We start from the raw sequence: 14,489 nt of genomic DNA on the forward strand, positions 1-14,489 counted from the left end.
CACATGGCTGCGATAAACTTTGCACCTGTATGCTTTACAAAAACATGCTTTACAAAAACATGTTGATTTCTATCATACACAGAAAGTAGTCAACATCAAGACAATGCTAGAAATGATGTGTACAGTGATTATCATAACCAAAATAGGAGATCAGTTCAAGTGTTAGTCCACTCCTTAAACTTTATTATATACAAGAAAATGTATGTATACTTTACGAAAGGCTGTGGCCATACAGTTGATTGTAGGGCTATTAGTTTGTGTATGGCCAAAGGGGGGCACTCGTGTTACCAACTTCCCTCTATATTTTCAGGTAGAGCAGCATGACCTTTTTAGGCTTGTGACCCCTTAAAATGAAGCAATGTCTACTTGTCACCCTTCATCACAAGTTATGGCATTGTGTGAGGGATTTGTAGAGTCCTAAAGAGGTGGAAGTGTGAAGTATTTCTCCTAAAAAAATATGCGTGTCACAAACCCACGGTTGGGAACCACTACACTAGATCATGAAATGGAGATGGTGGGTATTGATGGAGTCGGGGTGGATACAGCATGTACAACATCAGAAATATGTCAAAAACAATCTGATGGGTACCTGGGTAGCTCACCTGGTAGAGCGCACGCCCATATATAGAGGTTTACTCTATATATATATGTGTATACGGTACACATAAAGATGCCCGGGCACTCTGACCATCCTGCTTTGTTGATTTGAATGGGAATGTCTGTTCTACTCTCATTTTATTTATATGGGTGAAACAAAGTCCCTTAGCCAGTTAAAGATATTAAGAGAATAAATGGTCAGTTTATAAATAGTTTGGCATTTTGGTAAATAGGCTCATTTGCTTTCTTGCCAGAGTTAAATGAGATACCACTCTCTGTATTCTAAATATGAAGCTACCAGCCATTTAGCTTAGCCTAGCATAATGAATGGAAACACCTAGCTAGCGGTAAGCCTGGTCCTGTCCAAAATTAACAAAATATGCCTAGAAATATATTTACTGCCAAATCCAGATTACATGGGTAAATGCTGAATTTGGAGAAAATGTTTAGATACTGTAAATATGATTTGATGAAATGATTTGTTCAGCACCGCTTTTCTTCTGTAACAAGAGAACTTGTAGCATTAGCTACACACACAGGGCAAGACAAAGCAAAACTTGAACTTGATACCTTTTGTTGTCTAGGCAACTAGCTGTTCAATTGTAACCATGGTGATGGAGCCTGAGAGCTGAGATCTGGCTGTGTGTATCATTGTCCCACTTGTGATTTGTCATGTAAATTACCAGCTCCAAGAAACTTCAGCACTGCTGCCCAATGAAAGGTAAATACAGTGATTTGTTTAACAATATTCAAACTTTATTGGCTTTACACTGTGAAACTAAAGGCAACACTAGAAAACAAGGCACAAAATAAAAAGGTTTCAGAGAGAAAAATAAGCACAACACATTTCAGGAGGCTTTGTGGCACCTTCAAGTGTCTACATATGGTTGTGTGTGTGTGTCAAAGTGGGGTGGAAGCAAAGCCAAAAAAAATATCGTACCTACGAGCCTGATGGACTCTGACACAAAAGGTTAAAAAAAATATGGCAAAATGTGTGCACGTAGAAATAATGCTGGGAAAAAGGAGGGAATCAAAAAGGTTTTTACTCTTGGAATTGAACACTGCAAGGCTGAAAACTAAGTCCTCCATGCAAATTTTAAATCCTATTGGACAGAAAACAAGTCATTCAATGCAACACTGCGAAATTACAACCAAAGTGGACTTCAAGTCATCCAATAACTGTTAACATTATGGAGGAAATGTTGCAGTAAAGAACACTAGAGATATGTGGCTGTGGTTACAACATTACTGGTAAGTTATTCTATTACAATGTGCTACTGAGAAGTTGTCCAGGCTACATCCAGGCTTCATCCAGTTGAAAACTGTGACATTCATTAGCTGGTTATAGCCATTTCACCAGCATTTAAACAACTATAATTCTATTGTGTGATTGGTTGAAATGTAGGCACTTAAATGCTAATGAAATGTACAACATAGCATCTAACAAACACACTTTTCAAACAAAAACAGGCAAATATTTGCCTGGACAGCTTGTCAATAGCAAATGCTCTGTGGGTTTGATCAAGAAGTTAAGGCTGAGAATGACAAAAAAGACATTAAAGTAGAAAACCACTTTGCAGGGGTCTGAAAGTGCTGAGTCACATTGAAATTGAATAGGTGTGGCATATCGTTGCATAAACTACAACTATATATGGATTAACTGAATAAGGCACTTTTCCTTAAGAGGTGCACGGACTGAGTTAGTAACTTGTAGGAGAAGCTGCAGAGAGGCAACACAATGGACATCTATTGGTATCAACACCACAATGTCAACACGGGATGCTGTGTTCTTAAGGAATGCAGCTACCATGTCGAAAGCAGAGAGCACTCTGACTGGATTCAGTGGTCACACAGCATGCCACTCAACAGCTGTGAATAAAACTCAAATATTTCTCAAAATTTGGGCGAAGGGTCTCCACATGCAAAGAATGCACAAATTAATGCAGCTAAGGCAAAACTCTGGAGCCTTCTCGCCATAGTTGGGTCTTTGGGCTGTAGCCTAATGCCACCAGGTGACTAGGTTAAAAGGCATGTTAATGGTAAGCAGCAGGAAATATGTAATCCTAAATTATGAAAGCCAAAGCAATAAGAATAAAAAACCTCTGCACTCATGAATTTCTTACTGTTCGTGGTCATAAAAACAAGATTATTCATCCATTATCTAGTAAATATTCAAGACTGAGTATTTATACAAGCATCGGATTTTTTTTTTTGGCTAAACCATGAAAACATTTACAAAGATAAAGTTACAAAACAGCTTATCAATGCAATGCTCAATTTCCATGCCAAAATGAGGACTTTGGCTCAATGCACACAGTTTCAAGGCATTCTTTCAACTAGCATATGGGCTATATGGACAAATAATCAAGTGGTTTTTAAGTATCTAAATGCTTAAGAGCATATGCAATGGGAGGACAAATCACAACTCCAAGCATCCAGCATGCAATAAGAAAAAAAAAGGCATTTAACAAAACATCCTTTACACCGAACAAGCCGCTACGAGCAAAATGTACTGATAAACACTCCTTCATTTAGCCTTTCCTCAAGTCAAAACCTAGAAGATGAAGAAAAACAGGATATGGCTATGTACAGGAAGGACAACATAGAAAAAGAAATAACCTCACACAGTTAGCAGCAAGCTAATTAGAGAACTTGACATGAGCTCTAGCACAGCCGCTTCGTTGTTGCAGTTCCACACTTCATTCACAATCCTCTCATTTACACTTCAGTCAGAAATAAGAGGAGCAATGCTCATTTGACCAAACCAGCACTCAAACAGTCCTAACATTTTTAACTCAATGCACTCTCCCCAATACTCAGTTTTTAAATTAAGCCCAATATTTTTGCCATTTCTTTAAAGTTACATTCCCTGATTTATAGCACCTAACAGTGGTCCAAAATTTCCTGCCAGCTCATTGTTTTTATAATTCAACACAATTTACAACTGAGTTGTGAAACATAAATAGTGAGGGTGGGAGGAAATTTGGGGGTAATATTGGGCGCTACAAAAGGGACAGCCCCTTTAAATTATTCATTTATACAAAGTTACCAGTGAGAAGACCTCTACTTATAGGGAAAACTTCAATCTTGACTGATCAAGGCCCTCGAGTGACATCTACTGTATTTTTCACAATAAAAGGCTATTCAGTCCAGCTGGGATACTACGGTTCTCACCAATATCAGCACAGCGATACCGTTTCTTTCTTACAAACAAACTAATGATAACACTTGGGCCTCAGCTAGGAAGAAAAAAATTGTCCTCTTCTGTTTCACCATTCTCTCTTTAAGTCAAACTGGACATTAAAGGCACTTCACTGCTATCACTGTCCACATCAAGAAAGTGCATGTCATTTTCTTTTCTATCCCCCCCATTCTCTATATTATACACTATTAAAACAATTGAATTATTAATATTTTTGAAATATTCTACAATCTTTCATTTTGACCCACAGGCCTTTTTTTTTACTTCCTCAGATAAATGGGTGGCAAATGGCCAGCTGATCAAATGAACTTGATACTGTATTTATTGCATTTAGCTGCTCTACTAGGAGTTGATTCTTTACAACTAGTATTGATTGAAGGATTTCCCCAGTAAAGTCAACAGCAGAAATCGCACCGCACTGCCAAGGGAGATACCAAAAATGGCTATTTTTTTTTTTTTTTTTTCAAGTCTGACATCAAATGATTGGCCGTTGCTTTTATTCTCTCGTAAGTAACCCCACCACTTTTACATCATCTATGAACACATATACATGGTACAGCTGCATGGGGGAAGAGGGAACCTGCCCACGATTGAACAGGCTAAAAGCAATACTGAATCATCACGTTTAAGAATAGCTGTGAACTCAAACAGTGTTTCCAAATCAAATCAATGATGTAAATGCTACCAGTTTGCAGCTGTACTACTCCCAAGCATCAACAGGAAAGCTACTTTGTTTACATGACTAATTCTTAAACTCTCATGTGGTGTATTTAATTGAGCAAGCCACGAGGAGAGGGGCTGTAAATAACACGTTCCACCTCAATTCGCAGCGGTTTTCGCAAAATGACTAGCTAGAGTAGCTTCCAGATGATTTAATACATATGCTCAAGGCTTAAATGCCATATTACAGGAGATCTGTTATTACAGGAGTTTAGTTGTTCTAGTGGAATTATCATGCACAACAGGCCTGCGTGTGTGCCTGCCTAATACAGACTTCAACAGCAGGGCTAATGCAGGTCTAAACCACAAGTGGCACAAACATCAAAGATCTAGAAAACCTGCTTGAAAACAGTGTTTGAGTCCGTCGTGATGAGTGTGTGCCAAGTGGGGAGTCCTCTTTGGAAGGTTCTAGTTGGTGGGGATAGGTCGAGTGATGTGGATCCAAAAGTTTGGCTGCTTCAAAGGGTGTGGTAGTTGCGGTCCTTGGACTTGCAGAACTTGTAGAGGAAGAAGATCACGGCCTGCAGGCCCAGGACCAGCACTATTCCACCAATGAAGCTTGCAGCGTCGAAGGTGTTCTTGTGAGGGGCAGGAGAAGGGGAAGTTGGTGCGATACTTGTGCTGTTTCCAGCTGTGACAAAAGACAGAGGAAAATGGAGATAGGTTATTCTTGTTTATGTACATGACAGGGCAGATTAAAAATGTTCTTGCTCCATCACAATGTCAGGTTGACAGTACCTGAAGTAGAGGATGGAGCCGTAGGGATGGAGCTGTTTCCACTGTGAGTGGGGGCAGGAATAATGGTTGAATTGTCTGTAGTAGGGTCACAGTAGGAACACATCCATTAGCCTTTACACTGGTTAACTTGTTTAAAGTTGTAATCCCTATGTTGTGTTCACACCGGCTGCACAAATTTGTTTCATGTCGCATTTTTATTTAGTTTTATTGCTTGAGTTAAAATATTTTAACACACGCGGATATGAGAATGACCAAAATGTTGCGTGTTCACTTAGCGCCATTTGCATCATTTGCTTCGCCCACCTCAAATTTGCTTCATCTTCATCTATTTGTAGTTTTGCATTGGATTTGTATGTTATCGCGGCACACAATTCGCACAAAACACGGACTGTGTACACACTTTCAAGATTTCAGTCCTGGTTGATTTGCAGACACCTGCGGTTAATCATGGCATCAGTATGCGTGGTTTAATACTAAAGCAAACAATCCTTGAGCAGATACTTTGTCAGGAATACAAATACTGGTGTATCAGTTTACAGTACAGCCAAAGAAACATGTTTCAATAAAGAAGTCAGTCAATAATAATTGTGACCACTATCTGATTTCATGCTCCACACAGGTGGCTAAGCACAGCAGGGGACAGTAAAGTTGGTTGTCTTGCTTGCTGAGGAGTTGGAGGTGTGCAGCCTGTTGCCTGTAACTCTTCATCTAACAGCTCACTGTGGCTGCTCCCTCTTGTTTCATTAGTCCCTTGCCAAAAGAAAAAAAATATCCACCTGCTTTACAATAAAAGCCTCCCTGTGTTTGAAGTCTTTTAATGTGAAGCAGCAGCAGTAGAAAGTGTTGGGTTTGCATTAACAGCAACTGAACAGTAAACAGTGAGTTGAAATTAAAACATTAACGCTGGATTACATGCTGCATTGTTTCCTGTGAATTCCTCGCAGACTCCGCTACTAACAATGAAAACTATATGGGAGAGGTAATTACTAGGGTTGGGCAACGAGAACCGATTCCTACTTGGAATCGTTGCAAAAATTACGATTCCAGTAGAATCGTTTTTTTTTATTGGAATCGTTTAGAGGATTGGGTTTCAAATCCGATCATCACTTTCCAATTTAATATGCGCAAGTTTTGGTTTCCGAAGCGGCCAGGCGCTTGTTGTGTTGCAGCCATGGAGCGCAGTAAGCGGCGCTCTAGTGTGGCTTTATTTTACATTGAAAAAGCCCGGTAAAACTGCAAACCACCATTGAATCAAAATAAAACTTTCCTCTTATTTGTGAAAATAGGCATGTGACCCGTTTCAACTCCAACCCTGAAAGAATCGTAATCGAAAGGAAGAATCAGAATTGGAATCAGAATCGTTAAAATCCAAACGATGCCCAACCCTAGTAATTACTGAATGGCTCCTGCTGAAAAAACGCAAACAATAAATACTGTAGTATCAAAAACAGGGTTTGATATCATGAAATTCTTAAAGATTACAACTTTAAGAGATCTCATTAAAACTATTAACAAGACCACTTCAAACCGTATATGCTGGACAACACAGACTAAGCAGTAGCAAAGGTTTTTCAGGACTGGTTACCTGGGGTGGGCTGAGGGCTGCTGCTGTTAGTCGAGGTGCTGATGAGAACAGTGGTAGGGGAAGCTGTGGGAGGGGAGTCTGTAGTGGGAAGGGGTGGAACTGTGGGTCCAACAGCTGGACAGGGAACGAACATCAAGACAGGGTGAAAGGGGGAAAGCAGAAGAGAGACAATGCAAACAACAATGGCCAAAAAGACCAGAACACCCTCTCATCATATCTCTTGGGCAGGTGAGATTGATGTTTTACACCTAGCCAAGTCTTTTGGACACAAACAAAGGTGACAGAGACAAAGTGCTGAGACTGATCATTAACTGACACCTCAGTTAGAGCGTAGCTAAACCCAAACAGAATCTGCAGATTATTTCATGTTTTTCTTTGTATACAAATATGGAGTCTAATGGCCTAAAAGAACATATCAATATAAAATGTTAATTTCCAGTGTGATATTTAGAACCACTAGGCTGACTTTGACTTACCTGGGCAGCTAGCATTGGTGCAGGTCTCGTTTTCTGCCAGAGAGGAGTTGCGACAGCCAAAAGTTGCTGAAAGAGACAGAAGCATCATGAATTAAATGCCTGGTATTTGCTTTATATGAATGAAGTTTCACCAAGCAGTCAGAGTAGATTTTCGTGTCTTATGTTGGCAAGAGCAAAAAGCACTTCAATCCTGAGAATGTTATTTTAAGGTGAGAATGGCAATAATTATTTATCTCTCACTGAAGTCTCATAGCAGCCTCATTATCCTGCTCACAAAGAAGAATCACCAATGTTACTGCGTGTTTCCAGAACATAATGGCCTACAGTCTCAAGTTTTTATTCATAGAGCGCACTCAGCTGAATCTGATTATCTGTCTCACACATGATCTGCAGTGGGGAAATTCTCATCTCGTCTTTTACACAGCAAGATCAGAGCATTTGCTCACAAAGGCCCACATCCTGCTGTCCCCATCATACCACTTGTGAAACCTCCTCCGGACCACGGTCCGGATCAAAAGATCAAATTTTGGTCCGATAAAAAGAGGTGGTCTCGGTCCGGACCAAACTGAACCATGGTCCGCTTCGTTTATAGTGTGAAAGCATTTTTTGGATGGTTCGGACTTTCGGACCAAATACAAGAAGCTCTGGCAGGCTCTCCTTGTGTTACAAGACCAGGGAAGCTCCTTTAAGGAATAGCTCGGTGCTTAGCACGTACATGAGAGAGTGTGTGACGGTGAATGCGCTCAGAGCAGACAGCTGTCGGCTATCGGAGCAGAGAATACATCAGCAGTTTATTTGTTAAGTGGTAGTAAATGTACAGTGTAGGTTTCCGTTTGTCTCTGAATAAATGCTCCAGAAAGAAAGTTCCCGTGTCTTGCTTCTCAACATCACAACAAAACAAAAAGAGCTGCGGCAGTAGGGGAGAGCAGCAGTCAGTTGAAAAAACTCCGACACAGAGAGAGGATACGAGAGGACGGGGAAGCCCGTCTACAAACCAATCAATTATAAGTATCTGGAGACACAGCTCACGTATGTGATGACGGCAGGACGTAGTTTTGTCATGTAGAGATTTTTAGTGCGCTTGTATAACTGCAGTGTGAAACCAAAACTTACCGGATCAAATGTATACAATGTAACAAAAACATGAACCTTGGTCCGGACCTTGGTTCAGACTTTCAGGTGTGAAAACGCCCTAAATCAGTATTCAGATCACATGCTTAAGTAAAAGTAGCAATACAACAATGTAAAACTACTCCATTACAAGTAAAACCATGCATTACCAGCAAAATATACTTAAAGCGTCAAAAGTAAAAGTATTTAATATGCAACAGAAGAGCCCATGTCACATTTATATTACTATAGGAATCTAATTAAATATGTTGTTGGTAAAATGTTTATCTGCCAAGTAACTAATAAATAAAAATGTCAAATAAATGTATTTTCTGTCTGTAATATAGTATAGTAGAAGTATAAAGTACCAGAAATTCGTAAATTACAAGTACTTTATAACTGTTTTTGCGTACACAACTTAAATACATTTTTTTTTTTTTTTTAAGATTTTATTGGGGCATTTTAGGCCTTTTATTTGGATAGGACAGCTTAGACTTGAAAGGGGAGAGAGAAGGAAAATGACATGCAGCAAAGGTTGGAGTCGAACCCGCAGCCGCTGCGTCGAGGAGTAAACCTCTATATATGGGCGCCCGCTCTACCAGGTGAGCTAACCAGGTGCCCAACTTAAGTAAATTTACTTAGTTTCATTCCACCACTGTTTAAGACTGAAGACATTTGTATTTATTTTTGTATGTTTGCTGACTCATAGTTTGATCATCGAGGTGTATTCGCTTATATTGGAAAATCAGATTACTAATTAACCAGGACAGAAAGGGACTTTGCACCTTGAAGTCTTGCCTGTCCAAAATACTCAAAAGAAGAAGTCAAGATAGAGATGTAGCATTGATTTAGTGATTTACCTAATAAACTAAATTTTACTAATGTACTGACATGATTAACTAAAGCAAGATCAAATTCCATAAATTAAACAACCAACACAGACATTTCTATCAATTTATGCTAGTTTCCTTTAATGGTACAACTCGGCCGGTGTCACAGTGAGGAAACCATGAGTCACGACAGATGACACCTTGTGACTATAGATTCTTTTCACGCCCAGTTCTACTGTGTGGTGTTCACTTTACTGCTACTGTACAAGCAAAACATGTCAGAAACTATTTTGAGAAATTATTTTTTCAAGCAAAATGCCCCAAAAGATGCTGGTTCTAGTTTCTCAATGTTATGAGTAGATGCTTTTCTTTGTCTTACATGATAGTAAATTAAATATGTTTTGGGCTGTTTCGAATTTTTAGTCACCTTGTGATTTGGCTGTGTGAAATTGGAATGGGTATTTTCACTGTTGTTCACATGTTATAAACTAAAAACCATCATTTAAAAACCTTACTTATGGGCACCTGGGTAGCTCACCTGGTAGAGCAGGCGCCCATATATAGACCCCGTCTTTGTGTTGATATAAAAACAAATGCTCTTGAATTTGTTTATATGAGCATATGGGGGCATTATCGCCCTGGAATACAGGAACATCGTAAAGGGAACTGTGTCTACTCGATGTTTTACACCTGGTGCTGTAAAACGCCTTTCTACACCTTCTTGTAATACTATAATCCACAGCAACCAAACCTAACGACTCCCAACAGATGGCTGCCCATAAATTACAGATACAGCAACAGCTTTAACAGTAAGGCTGCAGCCATTGTTGAAAGCATCTTTTGGCTTTCTCCAAATAGGGTAAAAAATGACTCAGCAGCCTGTCTTACATACTCCACAGCTCACAGGACTACATTTTGTATCAGGTTATGCATCCCTGTACACTGGCCTTTGAGACAAGCAACTACCAATTGCCCTTCCTGTCGTAATTATTAGTTTGTGCGTCGATCTCTTGAAGATAATAGCAGGGCCGGCATGTGTGCATGCGATTAAGTGGAAAATTGGAGTAAGTAAGTGGAAATTAAGTAGAGTAAGAGAGTGACAGCGATTAGCTTCAGAGCGAATACTGACTTTAGAGTCATAGTGGGAGAAACAAAGTGTCTCCCCTGTGCTTTTTGACCACAGTGCGAGATCTGTATCCCAGAATACTGTGTGGACTAGCCACCCTAGGAGGGTCTGGCAAAGCGAGACTATGTTACAACTGACCAGGAAGGAAAGTGAAATCTAAAATCTAAAATAAGCTTTAAGTTTTATACTCAAAGAGTGAAACATTTTAAAGTTGGAATCTTAAATGTCTCACTGCACTTCAAACTGTGATTTCGGTCACAGATCAAGTAATTTCATTTTGGCTGCATTATTTTTCACACTCTTTGTGTGATCCGACACTGCGATCTATGTATGTCGAAGCATGTGGAAGGAATTAGATTTTTGTTCACTCTCCATTATGTCTGAGGGCTGTTATCTCGCAGGCAGCTGTGAAAGGTAGGACTGACTCTCACCCTTTTTCAAGATGGTGACATCCTCATCACCACGAGGTACATCCACAGCTTGCTCAAGCTAGAGTTGTGAATGAAAACCTCACATCTTACCACAGAAAACTCTTGGTTAGAAGCACTCAACAAGCTTTGCCACAGACTACGACCTGCACTGCTACCGAGCTTGCGTGTACACATGTAAAGTTTTTAAGGGTTTAAACACTGGGCTGCAGGGAAATGTGGCTCTGACGCCAAAGGCTTGTTGACACAAATTCCCTTAACCAAAGATAAATCTAGCAATGACAATGTGGTAGGTTTTAGTCTGCTGCAGTAATGTGGTTATGCTGTGCTTCAGCAAAGCCATCTTGACTGGCCAGAGCTGACTTTCTGTTTTTTTTGCTGAGTTCATATGAAATGCATAATCCATTTTTGGGATTTATCTATAAAGATTTTACTAGGTGTGTGTGTGTGTGTGTGTGTGTGTGTGTGTGTGTGTGTGTGTTCAGCACTGTTGAGCCTGCTTGTATCCTGTGTAGTAGGCTGGTGTGAGTGGACAATGACTACAAACTCAATATAAGGAACAGAACTCGATACATTTGTGTTTCTTTGTCTGTGGGTGGTGGGTTTGTTATTTCCTCATGAGTATGTAGTAATACAACAAGCCTAACTAGCCTGTCTCCCTTGGCTCTGAAAAGACGTACATAACTGTCATCTCACCTGTCCTGTTTAACCACTTAAGGAATCATTAAGAAATGTATCATTAGGAGGACCATTTAATAGAGACAAAGCAGCAAGAGGGTGTGGATCACCAAATCTCTACACACTCTTTTCTGGAGAGAATCAAAGCTCCTCATTGGCAAAGTTGTTAAACAGGTTAACTCCCATGAGACCTAAAATACCTTGTGTGCTTGTCCTACTTACCTTAACTGTTGTAGGAGCTAAGCTTAATGGTTTTGTATACACTAGACCAACTAGTAATACAGTTGAGATACAGAAGAGTTATATTCCATTCTTTGAGCCTAATGACAACTGAAATGTACGACGAAATCATGGTACACCCTGTCCTGAAGGCATAAATTATGAGAACAAAAAGGCACATGAAACTGATCTTTTATCCTATCTGCACACTCTTTCCTCTAACTCGTGCCGTTATCCTCTCCTTCCTTCTGTTCCCCAGCGTGAGGATATTGCAGATTTCCTGCCACACATCCCCTCGCTTCCTCTCCTGTTCATCTTCTTCACAATCACTAGAGACCTGCGTGTCTCTCGCCAACATTGGAGTACGGCCCTCGAGAGCGATGTGGTCAATAATAACAAATACTCAAGAGGATTTTTTTTTTTCACCTACAAGTTTCAGGTTTTGGCCAGAGGTCTACTATAGCATTTACCTTACAATAAACTTAGCCAGAATTGTGCTTTCAAGCCAGTAAGCACAAGGGTTTATCACATCTTATTCATATCTGCGGAATGAAAAAGTGTGACAAACCTACAATTTTAAAATACTTTTGACACTTTACCGATAAAACCTGTAACCTCATTTCCTGACACTGATAACAACAAGTTCCTCTTCTCTCCTACTTAAACCACAAACCGTATAGGGAGCACATAGCGAGCGGAAAGCCGTTGGTTGACTCAGGAAACAATCTCTCATGCAGTTTTGTTATGGCAGCTCCTTTTTACTGAATGATGCATATTTCTAAAATGCAACCAGTGGACTTCCTAATTAGGTTGAGAAATACCACTGCAGCATTTTTTTCCGCATCCTCCACTCTATAGTGCAGAAGTCAGAGAGAGTTCTCATACTCTGAGCCCTCATGTTTAGACAGACATTACCATTAACATAATGAAATTACGGGATGGCAAAAAAGAGATGTAGTCAAAGGGCAGCAAAACCACAATCAGAACAAAAGTAAGAATAAAATGTCCAAAAGACAATGTCCTCTCAATCCTCTATGATGAATTTATTGTGGTAAAAAATAGTGAGTCTATGCAATCACCAAGATAGAGCAATGTGCCAGTAATTTACTCCCAAACCAGCCTATCCAGATCCACAGCCTTTCCTGGTGTTGCCAGATGATTACGATACAGCTCGGGCTTTAGGGAAATTGGGATGACATCATCTAAAAGTCAGCATCCACTGCCATACATTCTCTCCATACCATAGGAATCATGTGTCCAATCAGTTCAGCTGTCTGGACAATTTAGGACACAAAGACCAACCTGTGCCTCTGGATCCACAACCTGCCACACATTTAGGACAGATACTCACATTCTGTGCAGTTAACCCACTGGCAGCCGCTAGTGGTTTCACATGAAGCACACGGCAGAGAGGAACAATCATCTGCAAAGAAGTCATAAATCAGATTTAGTTGTGGTAGTTTTTAAGAAAGGTAACGTCCTGCAAGTGATCGAAAATGAAACGGGTCTAACTTAAAATTACAATGTCAAATATTTCAGCACAACCAAAGCAGGGTATTACAATGTTATGAATTGTATTACAATGTTATAAATTGTAAAATGTGACACAGAAAGGCAAAATGTAAGCGGTTACATAACAAGCTGATCTAGTTCCTGATCAACTGGATCTGACAATTAGAATTACACAAGGCTCCATGATTCAGCCTTTTGCCCTCTGATAATTGACATTATGAGAGGTATATTGCAGCTGCACCATTTCAATTTAATTGCAGGTCACATATCTTTCCAGCAGGCTAAAGCGTTAGCTGGTCCTTACAACTTCAGCGTGGAAATAAAACTGACAAGTTGCCAAAAGGATATTTTGTACATATATATTTTGTAAATAAAAAAAGGGATGAGTGACAACTGTCAGACTAAGAAGCTATGCGTCTAATGGACGCTGTATTGACCAAAAATGGAGGCATAGAAGTAGATTAAAATCAGTTTACTGGTAGATGTCTTCACCGAGCTAAGGAGGGACAAGGCTGGTTGTAGCTAGCCGCTAGCTCAGCAGTGAGAGGTCGCAAACTTACCTGAGTCTGTTGCGGCTGATGCGCCAATCAGAGCCAGAACTACAGTGAAAAACACCACCTTCAAGTACATGACTGCGGCCAACTTATTGCTCTTTCTGTTCCGACAGGGAAAACGTATCTGCTGAGAAACGTCGAGAACGAGACTTCAGAGATTTCACAGCTTCCTCGCCGTTTCGCGTCTGGTCGCTGCTATGCTGCTGTTGCTGCTCGCTAACTCGCTACTTCCTACTAGACAGGTCATGTGGCACTTTTTACTGGGAGGAGAAGTGTACGTGAACTGTTACCACGTCAAAGGCAAGAAGGAGAGGCGTTTCTTCATATTATCATGAAACAAACTGCGAGATGTCGCTTCTGTTTGGCTGAGGGGGATGTCGCTCAAAAATACCTGATACACTTGTGACGCAAAACATTGAATATTATTACGCTAAAAATAACCTCTCACAGTCACATCCATGGCATGGTTGACTCAATATAGGGCCCTGGGGCCCAATGCACCATGGCCCCCTGACACCTACTGCCCACCACTCAAAGTAGACTTTTAGGGAACATTTTTAGGGGATACAATTTGCACAGTATCAAGTGAAATAATGTCAGGAGTGTCCTATGTTAGCCTGCTTAGCACTCCCGAATAGTCTCCAATTGGTTTATATAGAATAAATGAAGTGAAACAAAATAGCAATTCAATCTGATATCCTATCTCTAGAGCCC

General features: G+C 40.2%; 1 protein-coding gene across 4 annotated transcripts; it reads right to left on the reverse strand.

The window, feature by feature from the left end:
• Positions 1-1,331: 1,331 nt before the first annotated feature.
• cd164 (CD164 molecule, sialomucin) lies at positions 1,332-14,069 on the reverse strand. Of its 4 annotated transcripts, none has more exons than XM_035995405.1 (6): positions 13,782-14,069; positions 13,061-13,132; positions 7,319-7,381; positions 6,843-6,956; positions 5,258-5,332; positions 1,332-5,150 (listed from the first exon to the last, which is right to left on the reverse strand). In XM_035995405.1, the coding sequence occupies exons 1-6, from the start codon at positions 13,849-13,851 to the stop codon at positions 4,978-4,980; spliced, it is 567 nt and encodes a 188-aa protein (XP_035851298.1). In that variant the 5' UTR covers positions 13,852-14,069; the 3' UTR covers positions 1,332-4,977. The 4 variants fall into 4 exon arrangements, with proteins under 4 accessions (XP_035851298.1, XP_031178055.1, XP_031178054.1 ...); XM_031322195.2 differs by having other exon boundaries at positions 6,843-6,941; positions 7,319-7,384; positions 13,782-14,064; XM_031322194.2 differs by having other exon boundaries at positions 7,319-7,384; positions 13,782-14,063.
• Positions 14,070-14,489: the final 420 nt, after the last annotated feature.

Source organism: Sander lucioperca, chromosome 19 (assembly GCF_008315115.2).
Source record: "Sander lucioperca isolate FBNREF2018 chromosome 19, SLUC_FBN_1.2, whole genome shotgun sequence".
NCBI lineage: Eukaryota > Metazoa > Chordata > Actinopteri > Perciformes > Percidae > Sander > Sander lucioperca.